At 42.0% G+C, this 14213-nt stretch overlaps 2 protein-coding genes and 1 long non-coding RNA gene across 6 annotated transcripts in view; 1 reads left to right on the top strand and 2 right to left on the bottom strand.

The window, feature by feature from the left end:
* LOC126369383 (ecdysone oxidase-like) overlaps window positions 1-14213 on the top strand; it is a 169889-nt gene that overhangs the window by 19585 nt on the left and 136091 nt on the right. The window lies entirely within an intron of this gene.
* LOC126369463 (uncharacterized) lies at window positions 3211-4478 on the bottom strand. The gene is made up of 3 exons (XR_007566711.1): window positions 4407-4478; window positions 4028-4254; window positions 3211-3354 (listed from the first exon to the last, which is right to left on the bottom strand). It is a non-coding gene; the product is annotated as an uncharacterized LOC126369463 (long non-coding RNA).
* LOC126369771 (uncharacterized) lies at window positions 6582-10928 on the bottom strand. The gene has a single exon (XM_050014336.1). It carries the CDS (start codon window positions 10926-10928, stop codon window positions 6582-6584), a length of 4347 nt encoding a protein of 1448 aa, XP_049870293.1.

The raw sequence follows: 14213 nt of genomic DNA, 5'->3' as shown, positions 1-14213 counted from the left end.
TCCGTGGTCTAGTGGTTAGAGCGATAGGCTCAAGATCTGGAGGTCCGGGTTCGATTCCCGATGGGGACATTGTCGAAATCACTTTGTGAGACTGTCCTTTGTTTGGTAAGGACTTTTCAGGCTTGAATGGTGATTCAAGCAATCAGGTGTGATTGTTCGAAAAAGTAAGATGATTCCGTGCTTCGGAAGGCACGTTAAGCCGTTGGTCCCGGCTATTAGCCGTAAAAACACCTCCACCAACCCGCAGTGGAGCAACGTGGTGGAATATGCTCCATACCCCCTCCGGTTGATTGAGGGGAGGCCTGTGCCCAGCAGTGGGACGTATATAAGCAGTTTATAATACCTTAATAGGTAAGTATCTACCTAGGTAAGTTAGGTAGCTATAGGTAGAAAAGTAGCTTTTCGCTTTCAACTTTACGCAGACGGCGATTGTCGTAGATGGGTAGGTAATGTAACCTACCATAACGTAACCAGTTGTTTAAGCCTGAAGGGGTAACAAACATACAGGCAGATTTACCTACATACCTAGGTACCTACTACGCATCGCATCGCATCGTACGTACCTATCATTTGCGTTTGCGCGACTCAGCCAGTAGGTAGGTACCTGCCTACCTACTTACCTACAATCGTAATAACACGTGACCTCGCGCAACGCAACAAGCTAGAATGGATCTTATCTTTATAATGACATAAAGTCTATAGTTGCTCGACACACGGAATTGAGACGTAGTTGTTTACAATCTTGTACAAAACAGTGCACCGCTTATAGGTATATATTATAGCGGTTATTAAACTACCCAAACGCGATGCGTCGAGATCGCGGGCTCGGGCATCAGGATCGGGCAGTGTTATAATAAACAGTTCATTGGTGGGCGACCCACGATTTCGTCATACATTTTATAGGTAGGTAGGTTACATTGGTACACACGATGACCTGACGCATCGTGTGTGGCAGATGAATCGAGTTAATGTAGGTAATAAAGCCTTATCATTCCACTTACTTAAGTAGGTAGGTACCTACTATGTTTGTGGCTCTTTCACGCAAAACCTATACCGCAGCGTAGCTACCTAAAATCATATAGGTACGTAAAGTAAGGCCAACCAGACGAGATACAAAAAGGTAAACAAACGGACCATTACTGAGTTACATTGCGATAACCAGGGATTATCATCTCTATCCTTATCACTCGTACGCGCAGTTATGGCGTCAGTTGGTCAACGACAGCTGTCGTTGTGTTTCGTGGTAGGTACAGGAAAGCAGTCGGTACTGCAGCTGTCAACATTTGGACCGCCATTTTATGAACATGTTCATTTCTGTTTGGATTGCGTTCGAAGTGATACATATTTTTTCGTCCCCGTATTTACCTACTTAGATTTTTGTTCTTATTATTCCGTTTCTGTTACTTTTATTTTTGATTTTTGCTGGTATTATGAGTAGTTGTTGATTTAAACACAGTATTGACAACATGATTGATAATACGATAGATAGTTTTATCATAAACACAGCTGACTCGGACTCTTCCGACGAATCATCTTTGTCTAGTACAGACGACAGCGATTAAAATTCGAACTTTATGATAATTTATTCAAATATAAATGTTTTGAACCTCTGAAACTTTGTTTACATTCTATATCTCGTCTGATTGCCTTTAACACGTCAGTAATCTAATCATTATTTTTATTTATTTTATTTTAAGTTATATCTGTCATTATAATTAAAATCAATTTATTCAAACAAAAACAAAACAAACACACCCTATAAATAAAACACCTCCTCCGATGCGTCACATCGAGGCAAGGTGCCCAACAGGCTGGCAGCATTACCCCTCTGAATCGCCAGGCTAATTCTCTGACAGAAATAACTACCAGCCCTAGCATCCCCCGAAGCCCCGATAAGACGCATTGAGAGATCTGTCATTATTATTTTTTTATTCTATCTGTCATTATAATAATATTATAAAACAAAGCTCCCACGCCATTCGCTCGTCTGTTTGTTGGCGGCTATCTCAAAAGAAAAAAATAATAATGACAGATATAACTTAAAATAAAGTTAGATGTGTTTACAGGAATTAGCACCAATGTCATGACTTACAAGAAGTGTTACATATTTTTTTCTTTGAGCTTCTATATTTGCAACTTTTTACCACGCACTTCGCATGTTGCCAGTTCCGCGCCTAATCGCGCACCGCGGAGAAATACTGTCACGTCGCTATATTAACAGTAACTTTGCGTCCCACTTTTTGAGCGCTGATGTTCAATCTATGTCCGAAAAAAATCAAGACTAGTGGGAGCTTTCATCGAAAAAGCTGCCTAATGGTTTTGAGATATAACAAAACAATGTATTGTGGTTTTTTATAAGTACCTACCTATGTCTATCTTTTAGGAATCACTTATCATACACATTTTAATATTTATAAAATGGCTACGTTAATACGTTAGTTACCTACCTACTTTAATGAATGTTATAATTGCCCTTTTCTTCCTTTATGTTAGGTATTGTTATCTCCAACAACTTTGCTTTACATTCATCTTTTGGGGCCTTTGGCGACTCAATCATAACCCTGACACTAGGGTTGATGAGGCTGGTATTCCACCCACGATAAGAAGATAAGATTCACGACATTATTTAATACATACTATTTTTCGTTTTAGGTTCATCAGGTACTTTTAAAGTACTGACACCGAAAAAGGTGTACAAAAATAAACGGCTTCGCGACTGCGAACTTGAAGAGCTCGTGGAGCCGCCAGCAGTAGCATACCAGTGCAACACGCCGAAGAGAAGACGGTTGTCAATTACTGAAGACACGCCAAAATGCAAAGTGTTAAAAAAGAAATTAGTATTGTATCTAACAATAACAAAATGTAATACCTTTTGAATTAAAGAAGTAGTTTAATTGAATATTTATTGTATTTTCATTCTAGTCATTAAAAAAAAATCCAACTTCATTAAATTTGTTAATTTTAATAATCAAGTAGGTATCTTAATTATAATATACTAATACTACTTTTATATAAATTGTAATGAACAATTAATTATTTATAGTTACTTTAAATGATATCTATCTATGTAATGGAAAGGGGATAGTAAAATAAAAGACACATTTCTATTGTTTAGTTATTTATTCAAAACCATACACAAACTCAGTTGAATCAGAAAAGCTGGATCAGTGTTTTTCCCAGGAAAACCTAGGTAACTATTTGGTACTCAACTAAAACTCATTTAAACAGGCACATTATTGCCAGATTCACATTCGGCTGTTTGCACATCCTTTCCTTTACTACTTGGGCCACATTATCTTTCCACTTATTTTATATTATCTTGACTCAACCAGGGTACTCGCTATATTATGTTACCTACAAATGAAAATATAATAGTTATTAAAAGAGCACATTAATTTTGATCGGCAATGATATTCAGAACAAAACATTTCTACCACCCATTAGGTATTATAGGCATTAGTTTATCTATGTATCACAGATAATATAATAACATAACATAAGCAAGATCTTGCATCCCATTGAGGTAGTCAAAGTAACATTCATCACAAGATGAACTAAGCACACGCACCTCACGAGCTTTCCGTTAGGCTAACGATAGGCTGTATCGCTACCTATAATGGTCAGGCCAAGTGTGCTAGATGTGAACTGTTTAAATTAAATTAATGCAAGTCTGGTACCAGGGTTTGAACCGGGTTCATCGTTTGAGATGCAAACAAGTCTACCATTATGACCTATTTTATATTAGAGTAATAGTGACTATATAATAATAGTAGGTATATTGCAATGTATGACAAAACTTGTGTGCCAAAACTCTGCTCTGTCCGCCCTGAGAAGGAGAGTAAGTGTGAGTGTTAACTCTCATATACCAATGAGTAGTAATAATAGGCTCTATTTTTTACATTTAGACACATGGATGACCTATTACGCATGTAATCCGATGAGTTTGAAATTTATCTACTTTATTGAACATTTAGATATTCGGGCTCAAAGAAATGGGTTAATGGGATAATAATTTAAGCATACATACCTGGCATAGTGCGAGTCTCATTTATGCAGAACAGAAGTCAGGATTAAGTTTTCACTATAATACCTACAACTCCAAAGAAAATATTTTTCTTTGAAAAGTAGTGTGGCTTTCATGAGGTAGACTTGTATCATATTCATCACTTGGTCATGGTCAGAAAATTGTTGATATGTGGTTCAAATAGCCTTTGCATGTCATTCTTCATAATGGTTATCATCGTCTTTAGAGATCTGAAATAAATTACAGGCTTAAATTCACAACACGCTCACTGCCTAACTAGACTTATTTAACTTTTTTTCAACAAACAGTATATTATGATTTGTACCATAGATAGGTGACAGCTACACAAAAAAGTATCTACTACATACATACTTATACTCACGCCTGTAATCCCGATTAGGCTGGGCAGAGCCACGAGTAAGCAGAGACCAATTTGGAAGCACTTTATACAAAGTAAGTCCTCAGGTGCTTAACCGGTGGTCCAATGTAATGTTTCATCATGCTAGAAAAGACTTGTCTTTCATAAAGGTTCTCCTCAGTCGGGTTTACGACACGCCCGGGATGATAAGGGACGATTGCGTTCTAGGTAGGACCTTAGCTATGTTTTTAATTATCTTCCAGTTTTAGTAACTAATTAGATACTTACAGGAGTTGGAGATATATTTTTGCCAATACAAAATGAAGACGTAATCAATAAACCCCACCAAACAAAGACCTTGTATTCTTTGCCCACCAAACATCAGATATAATCGTATGTCAACTAACAACTGTCACCTTGACAATGTCACAGATCATTGTCACAGATTATAATACTAACATGTCAACGTTGAGAAAAAAAATCCGTTTGCGCCATCTATTATCTTAATTTTACTCTAACTCTAAGTAAATATATTGTGCTTGCAATAACTTGCACTCAGTAAGCTGAAATTTCACTAGATGTCGCTCGATTCGTTCGATCCCATCAATAAATGACCACTAGATGCCGCTAAAAAAGGGGCGTTTTAGCGGCATCTAGTGGTCATTTATTAGAACTAAAAATAGCCCGAAGAATTGCCCGAGTTAGAACGGCACAGTTTCGTTGTATGACGTGAGGCATCTGTACGTTAGTATTATATGATCTGTGCTTACACCTAAAAGCCGTAAGTATATTCTGCATTTGGGTGAATATCAAAATTTCAAGTTTGGTGGCGAAATTTCATATTATTTTTTCGTGAAAAATTGGGTTCCGACATGAAAAAGACCCAAAAGGATCCTCGGTTCCGACATGAAAAAGGATCCAAAAGGATTCCAAGGATCATGTCGGAACCCAATTTTTCACGAAAAAATTATATGACAGTTCGCCACCAAACTTGGCACATTTTGATATTCACCCATTTACAACTCAATGTTACATTTTATGATCAAATTGTTCATAACACTCAGCGTTTGTTCCAAAGACCCTTGACTTGTGACTTCGGAGTAAACTTAGCATATTCTAGAGAACAGGCTGTTTGAATAGCAAAGCTAGAAAGCTAATTGGACAACTTTATAAAGACAAACTTCTGTTAGTTCTGTACTTTTCCTAAGTTTCCCAGAGTTTGTAAAAGTTATTCAAACTATTAGTTTGGAATTTGTATTCACCTTCACATGTCTTTGTACTTCATTTCCATTTCATACTTACGTGTTAAAGTTTTAGGTACCTACTATTAATATTAAAGTAATTTCCATTTCACCTTTTTACTATCCAGAAGAGGTGAATATTCAAAAATACCACACAATTTTGTTTTGTAATTGATTAAAAAAAATATAGTGACTACACAACTATGTATTCCTAGTAATAAATCTGTTTGTAATAGTTTATCTAAACTTTTATTTGTTAAATAAACAGTTTTGTTTGTGTACGGGACTGTAAACCGCACGCTATGTTCTATGGGATGCTGGTTCTAAATAAAAACAACTATTTAAGATTCATTTCTGTACAGTTGTGTCTGTACCTAAGCTATGTTGTGTAAGGTCCTATTGCGACCTTCCTAAAAATAAACCTCGAGTTGCGAGGTGTGCGAATTGTGTGTGTTTTCGACGCCGTCTCGCCCTAGTCATATACGATTTTACGGTTCGCAACTAGTGGGCCTTGCGCGCATTAAGACGAGACGGCGCCGCGAATGAGGTGAGTGTAATTTATTGGAACAAAAATAATAATATCACATACAATCGTTATCACAATATTTTCTTAACTATACTTATTTAACTATCTATATCTTTATTTCAAAATCTAAGTTATTTACAATAATTTGTTAAACTATGAGATCGTTCTGGGCGTCGTCCGGCACATTCCTCCCGCCGTATGTTGACGGCGCTGGAGTCTACGTCGACATACTCCTTCTTCTGTTGTGCGGGCGGCGTCCCTCTACTCCTTCTTCAAGCTCCCATGTGCATGGAGGGTGGCATTTGCGAGCCTCTGCTCCGAATTTCTTGTGGTAGTAGCAGATTGTCGCGTCGGAAGTGAAGTAGTCCCGAGAATATGGAGAGCCTCGAAGTTGGCTCGCTCTCAGGTAGATGATCTCCCTCTCCAATTGTTCTATTTTCCGTTGGAGATCGCGTAGAAAATTCGTCGATTCTGTTTGCGTCGCGCGGGAGCGGACGCGAGGGCCGAGGTAGCGGCGCGGCGGCGGGGGGGCGGAGCGAATTCGGACGGCCTCTTCTGTTGTGTAGGCCGGGGCGTGGCGGTTCTATATTTTCGCCCCCATGTGCTGTCTGTTTCTCTGACTTTCGCCGTACGTTTGTAGTTGACTTTCTCGTCAGCGCTGCGGCGGCATAGAGCTATAAACTGAAGGACGCGAGCGGTGGCTCGCAGTAGGCGTTCCCATTTCGAAAATCTATTACTGTCCGGGAGCGCTGTTGTTAGTGTCGTTGTGGTGACACTTCTGTGTGTTGTATAGTGCAGTCTCTCTTCGCCGGTGTTTTCTATATGTGGTGGCTTCTCCGCAGGCCACGTAGTTGGGTCGTCACGTAAGAATTCCGGGCCTCTGAACCATCTGTGTTGTACATCGAAGTCACTTGGTACATCGCGGGTCGCGTCGTCGGCGACGTTGAGTTTAGTTGGAACCCAACGCCACTCGTTTAGCTTGCTGACCTCCTCTATTGCCGCGATTCGATGTGCGACATACGGTTTGTACGAGCGAGCGCCCGTTTTTAGCCAGGTGAGTACTGTGCGGCTATCGGACCAATACGTGACTGACGATGGTTTTCGATCGTGTTCTTCTATTACAGTCGCGGCCATACGACTGCCCATGACGGCCGCTTGTAGTTCGAGGCGTGGGATTGACGTGACTTTGAGCGGTGCGACTTTGGCCTTCCCCAAGACCAGTGATGTAGTCACGTGTCCCTCCGGCGACTGTATGCGCCAGTATAACGCGGCGGCGAAGGCTGTTTCACTAGCGTCGACGAAAACATGTAGTTGCATGTTACTAGCGTCGCTGTAATGTAAGTGACATCTGGGTATCGCGACGTGGGTTAGCTTCTTGAGATGTTCTATCCACTCCGTCCATTGTGCGGCGAGGTCAGTGTCGATCGGCTGGTCCCATTCGATGTTTCTTCTCCATACTTCTTGAAGGAGTTGTTTCGCCTTAGATGTGACAGGCGAAGCGAGACCGAGAGGGTCGAACAATGACATGACTATTTTGAGCGCCTCACGCTTGGTGGGTTGTTTTCTGTTTAGCACGTCTTGTGGCAGACGTGCTAGGTCGAGGTTGAAGGCTAACTCGTCGCTGTACGGCTTCCAGATGAGACCTAGTATCCGTTCGGTCTTCGTGTTTTCGTCGAGTGAGACTGACTGAGTTGTCGTCGATGGCTCCGAGAGTGCTGTGAGAACCTCCTGCGAGTTTGAGGTCCATTGTCGTAGCTCGTAGTGTGCTTCGCTGTGTATCTCGCGTACTCTGTTCGACGTAGCTACGGCCTGTTCTATTGCGTCGTACGCGTCCGGGTCTGTGACTTTGTACCGCTCGGCGTTGCTATTCTTTATGTAGATTGCTGTCGCAGGTGATGACTTTGCTCCGAAGATGAGTGATGTCATGCGATACTCTCGGGGAGTCGTGTCGCCTCTATTGTCGCCTCGCCAGAGGTAGCGGAGGGCGTCCCGATCTTGTTCACGTATCTTGACTTGCATGAACATTTCCTTGATGTCGGCGGACACGGCGTACTTGTGCTGGCGGAGGCGCATGAGTACCCCCGGTAGAGACTGTAGTAAGTCGGGACCGGTGAGCAGGTAGTCGTTGAGTGATACACCTTGCGTTTTAGCTGCGGCATCGTGTACGACGCGTACTTTTCCCGGTTTCATTGCGTTGAGAACGGGGAAATGAGGTAAGTACCAAGTTCTATTGGCTGTTTTGGTACTCGGAGCGGGCTCGGCATAGCCCTTTTCTATAAGCGCTTCCATCTGTTCGTTGTATTTCTGTTTAAGTAGTGGATCTTTATCTATCTTTTTTTCTGTAGACAGTAGGCGGTTGTACGCGTTATTGTAGTTGTCGGGCATAGACGCGTTGTCTGTGTGCCACAGTAGCGACGTTATGTAACGACCGTCGTCGCTACGTGTAGTGCGTTCGGCGAGTATGTTGAGCGCACGCTGTTCGGGGTCGCTTTGTGGCCTTTTCTGTTCTATAGCGAGAGACTCGATGGCGAAGTACTGACGAAGTTGTTCGTCCATACTATCTTCGGGTGTGGGTGCGGTAATGTAGTTGATTCGATGTCCTATAGTGCGCGTGTGTGCGCCGTGTAGCACCCAGCCGAGAGGGGTGAGGGAGGCGACCGGTTGATGCCGCGCCCCTCTTCTTGTTTCGGTGGCGAGGAGTAGCTCCCAGTTGTCCTGTCCTATTAGTATCTTCGGTGTCGCCTCGTAGACTAGTTGTAGAGCGATGTCGGACAAGTGGTGGCACTCGGTGAGGTCGTCGTTTTCGATGCGTTGCGGTGAGAGCTGTAGGTTTTCTATCGTCCGGGCATGCGTGTCGAAGGTGTTAGTCGCCCCGTGTAGCGTGAGTGTTACACGCTGTGATTTCCTGACTCCTATGTCGGTTGAGAGGGCTTCTATGCGTAGCGGGTCGCTCGGTCCCTTTATGCCGACTTGGTTGGTGATGTCGGCGTCGACTAGGGTGACTGTGGACCCGTCGTCGAGTAAGGCGAAGGTGTCGACATCGCCTTGTGGACCGGAGACTTTGACAGGGAGGATTTTTAAGAAGGTGTGAGTTCTTCTCGTCGTCCATGCCGTGCTGACTGTTTCTGTTTTCTCTTCGGGGACCTCTCTTTTCAGGAAATGTAGCATAGGGTGATGAGTGCGGTTGCACTGGTTGGTGTTGCATGTTCGGGCTTTGCACTCATGTTTGAGAGTGCGTCGAGTGAGGCATCGAAAACATAGTGACTTGTTTTTTGCCATTTCCCATCGTTTGTCTGTGTTCGCGTCGGTGAATTGTTGACATTTTACCGCCGTGTGTCCCGTCTTGTCGCATACGGGGCACGCTGTCTTATCCTTTTCCGTCGTGGAGTAAGTACGCTGTTGTATCTGTTTTCGAATTTGGACGGCGCCGGGTGCTGTCCGCTGTGTTTGTGATGAAGCTGTGTCGCGCTCTGGTTGCGCGTACGGTCCACAGCGTTCAGCCTCGCGTTCGAGGAACCTTGCGAGTTTCAGTAGGTCGGCGTCGTCTTCTGATTGCTCAGCCGCGAAGTCGTACCATCTATAGCGTATTGTCGGTGTCAGTTTGTCTATAGTGAGCTTAGTTATCTCGGGGTTATACAGGTACTGTTGTTTTCGGAGGGCGCGTAGTGTGGCCACAATGTTGTTTACCCTCGTCGCAAATACGCATACTTCTTTGGCTGAGTCGCTGAGGCGCGGTAGAGCTCGGAGGCGGTCGAGCTCGGTGTGAGCTATAGCGTCGGGGCGGCCGAATCGAAGCTGTAGTGTCTTCATTACGTCGGTGGGGTTCGCGTTGTACATGAGAAGACTTTCAACCGTTTCTTTCGCCATTCCCTTCAGGCTCTTCCGCAGGCGTACTAAGTTCTCCTGGTCGGAGTAGGATGGAGCTGTCGCTGTGTAGGCTGCGTAGAAAGACAGCCATTCTGTGTGAGATCCACTGTATGTTGGAAGCTCGAAGGTGCTGCGCGGTGTGGGACACGCTGATCGCGCAGCTAACGTGATCGCTTGTGCTAACTGTGTAATTTCTATCGATGGTTGTTTGGCGATCACATGTTCTCCCGCCGTGACGGGAGTTGAGATGCATCCACCTTGTGTAGTGGGTGCCGCTATGCTGTGTTTTGCCCCCTTGTTTATAGGTGTCGCGTGACTGTGTTGAGTTTGCGACGGTTTTTCTTCTACTGTGGTTCTGTATTCACCCGTTATAGTTAAGGGTGCTATGTTGGTGGGCAGCGGGGGGGCCAGCGTTGAGTGCTGGTCCACCCACGTCTTTGTGCGTGTGCGTACGTCGCTCACACTTGCTATCTCTATGTCTGTGTCGTCGTCGGATTCTTCGGCTAACGTAGCGATGCGTGCTGCTGCCAGTTCGACTTCTTTTTTCAGGAGTTCCTCTTTTGCTTTAAGTAAGGCTAGGCGTCGTTTCTTTGAAGCTGTAGAGTGTGGCGCTGATGGGGCTCTGACCACCGATCCAGGTCGTAACGTCTCGTTCTGTACGCTATCTTCTGTGTTGGATTCCCCCGTAGTCCTATCTGTATCGTCTGTTGTGCCCGTCGTCGTCGTTGTGGTGCCCGAGCTGGTCCCAGTGGTAGTAGATGTTTCGGTACTACCACCACCAGGCTGTTCTGTAACCAGCGGGGCTGCTGTATCTATTCTATCTGTGACGGCGGCGGCCGCGACTGCGGGAGTTGCTGTGTTGGTGACCGGTGGGTCTTCTGTTGATGGCCGTTCCATCTCTGTCGACTTCATACTCCTGGTTTTCATACTGTGTCGTGTCTGGCTGTTGTCCAGACACTCCTGTATCCCGGCTGTTACCCGGGATTTAACTATACCCGGCTGTTATCCGAGTTGTACTATAGGTTTTCCGACTGTTGTTCGGAACTATGTTTTCGATATCCGACTGTTATTCGGAATCTTCTATGTTCTATCCGGCTGTTATCCGGCTCGAAGGACCAATGTACGGGACTGTAAACCGCACGCTATGTTCTATGGGATGCTGGTTCTAAATAAAAACAACTATTTAAGATTCATTTCTGTACAGTTGTGTCTGTACCTAAGCTATGTTGTGTAAGGTCCTATTGCGACCTTCCTAAAAATAAACCTCGAGTTGCGAGGTGTGCGAATTGTGTGTGTTTTCGACGCCGTCTCGCCCTAGTCATATACGATTTTACGGTTCGCAACTAGTGGGCCTTGCGCGCATTAAGACGAGACGGCGCCGCGAATGAGGTGAGTGTAATTTATTGGAACAAAAATAATAATATCACATACAATCGTTATCACAATATTTTCTTAACTATACTTATTTAACTATCTATATCTTTATTTCAAAATCTAAGTTATTTACAATAATTTGTTAAACTATGAGATCGTTCTGGGCGTCGTCCGGCACAGTTTGTAATACGTCTAGTCACTATTTTTTTATGCAAATATCATTTTAATGGGTGAAGGTAGTCCATTTAATATTTCGTTTTTTATACTTTCTGAATATACATTCAACTCGCGAGAACACCTTTGTAATTCCTTCGTGTTTGCTGACTATTGATAGCCGTAATTTTTATCTGTCCTTCCTCTAATTTGTTTTATGTGTTCTTCTAATAAAACTACATGATAATGATGTTATCCAGCCGATTTCGGCTACGGCAACTGCTTCAACTCCGACGTTCATGTGCTCGCATGTGGCTTATATAGCCAATCTTATTGGAAAAGATCCTCGCACATAGCGGGCATGTGAGCACACCATTTAAAATTGTACTTATAATTGATCGTTGTAGGCGGTCGGGCTTTCAATTCATCGCGTTTGGCGTCAAGCTCTAAGCGCCGTCGATGTTCAAATTGTAAACCAAAGCTCTCCATTCCGGACGTTTAGCGGTTAGCTTTTTTAGCGGTCACTTTTTCATAAATCATTATATCACCACATTTCTAAAATCTACATAACGAATATAACAATAGCAATGCAATAAATACATTTGAATTTGAATTTGAACATAAACTCACGACCATGTTGAACATCCATTGCAAGATGAACTAAGTACCCTCACCTCATCGTGCTTTCTGTTACATTAATGTGATAGGTTTTGAGTAATGGTCGAGATCGCCGTCTGTAATGATCATGGCAACTGTGTTAGTGAAAACTGCACTTAAGATAAATTAATAACTCATCCAGTACCGGTTTCTAAAATCCATCTGCTAAGACGAACGACTCCGCAGTACTTATGTAAGTAAAAATAATAGTGCAACACTATCCTTTGTCTTGTTGTAATATAGGAGCGAAAGGTCAGAGCAAACAACAGTAAACAACTGCTCAAGTCTCTCACTCATGACACAATGTTTCAAAACCACACAGAGTCGCACTATGCACTATAAGTAGTGGTCACACTTACATTACTGTCACGGGATTCGACACATCTAGTAAAACTACAAGACAACTTGTTTCATCTTTGTTTGTAAAGTTTTTTCGATCTCAAGGGGATGTAGAGGACTGAAGAAAGATTAATTTTGTTGTAGTCACAGTTAGCCGATAGTTTTACCACGTTCAATAAATACACTGATGTTTGTCCAAGTCACAGATACAGAACAACATAACATGAAATAGCATCACGCCTGTATGCCATAAGGGGTAGACAGAGGTGTAAAGCATAATTATACACACACAAACACACACACACACACACACACACACACATTCACTCCTCGCCAGCTATGTTAAGTCCTATGTAATATGGAGAGAGCCTATTATAAATCGGAGACACATTAAAATGTTCATAATTATGCAAACGAAAATGGAGAATTCTTTTAATATTTATATTAATAAAAACAAGCTTTCATTTATATATTTTCAACGCAAAAGATTTTAAAGATATGAGCAAAAAATATAACATTCTTCATTAAACGTCTGTAGCAATAAAGTAGCTAATCCTACATGCCTAACGCAAATGCTTCCAAGTCCAAGTTTGAAAGCGTCAACAGCGAGAGCCTGCCAAGAGTCCATTTGTAAAGGACCCCTGACACCGTAAAAGGAACTTAGCAACTATGTAACAACATGAGGGTTGGCATGACAAAGAGCGTATTGTGTGAAAAGACCAACGTTTCACAGCGTTTGACTCGAGGCTGTTTACAAGCGTTGCGTTGTTGCGTTTGGCGTCCAAACTCGAGGTCGTAACGCAAATATTTAAATTATATAAATAATTAAACCTCTTTAGAAAACAAGTGAGAACAATTGCTGTGTTGTTCTTATTTTGATGAATAAACTAGCCAACATGAATCAAGTGTCTGTAATGTTGTTCTATGCATAGATTTCACGTAAGTGCGAATCTAAGTCTGGTTATGTGATAGGTGGGACTCACCCCTTCTAAAAAGGTGGATGGAGCTTCACACTTTATAAGTTTGTATTTATAATCGCCTGAATAATGTCTTACTAACACTAGTTTATAAGTCGTTTGTATACTAACATTCTATGGACTTTTCCCGAAATAAACGATTTTTATTTTTATTTCATTTATTAACTCTATACTTCTAAGAAATCTTATTTAATATATGCTATTAGACAAGTAGTAACATTATATTTATTATACATCAATGATATTAGAAACAATATTAGTAATAAAAACGTTTATTAAAAATTCATAAATCTATAATTCTAAATTCATAAGAGACAAAATTACATCATACTAGGTATTTAATTAAAACATCGAATGTATTATTTAGTAGATAAGCTGTTTCCGTAGTAAGTAATAATGCACAGAGTATTATTGAAGTAATTAATTTACATAATTAGGTGAGGGTTTCCTCTCGATGTTTTTCTTCACCGCTGAGCGCGTGGATAAGATATTTTGTTAAATATTAACAACTTTACAAAGTCTGACGACTAAATCAAATATCTTCTGATTCATTTCCCGGTAAAATTAACTTTTCTAAATGGAGTCGAGGCTTGATATTTCTGAACCAACTCAAATAATACACAGTTTTAGTAAAGTAATTTACATAATAAGGTGAGGCTGGTAATTAATATATAAATTAAAATATAAGAATCCTGTG

This window comes from Pectinophora gossypiella, chromosome 9 (assembly GCF_024362695.1).
Source record: "Pectinophora gossypiella chromosome 9, ilPecGoss1.1, whole genome shotgun sequence".
Lineage (NCBI taxonomy): Eukaryota > Metazoa > Arthropoda > Insecta > Lepidoptera > Gelechiidae > Pectinophora > Pectinophora gossypiella.
The sequence above is the reverse complement of the archived record's forward strand: the minus strand, read 5'-3'. Positions and strand labels throughout refer to the sequence as shown.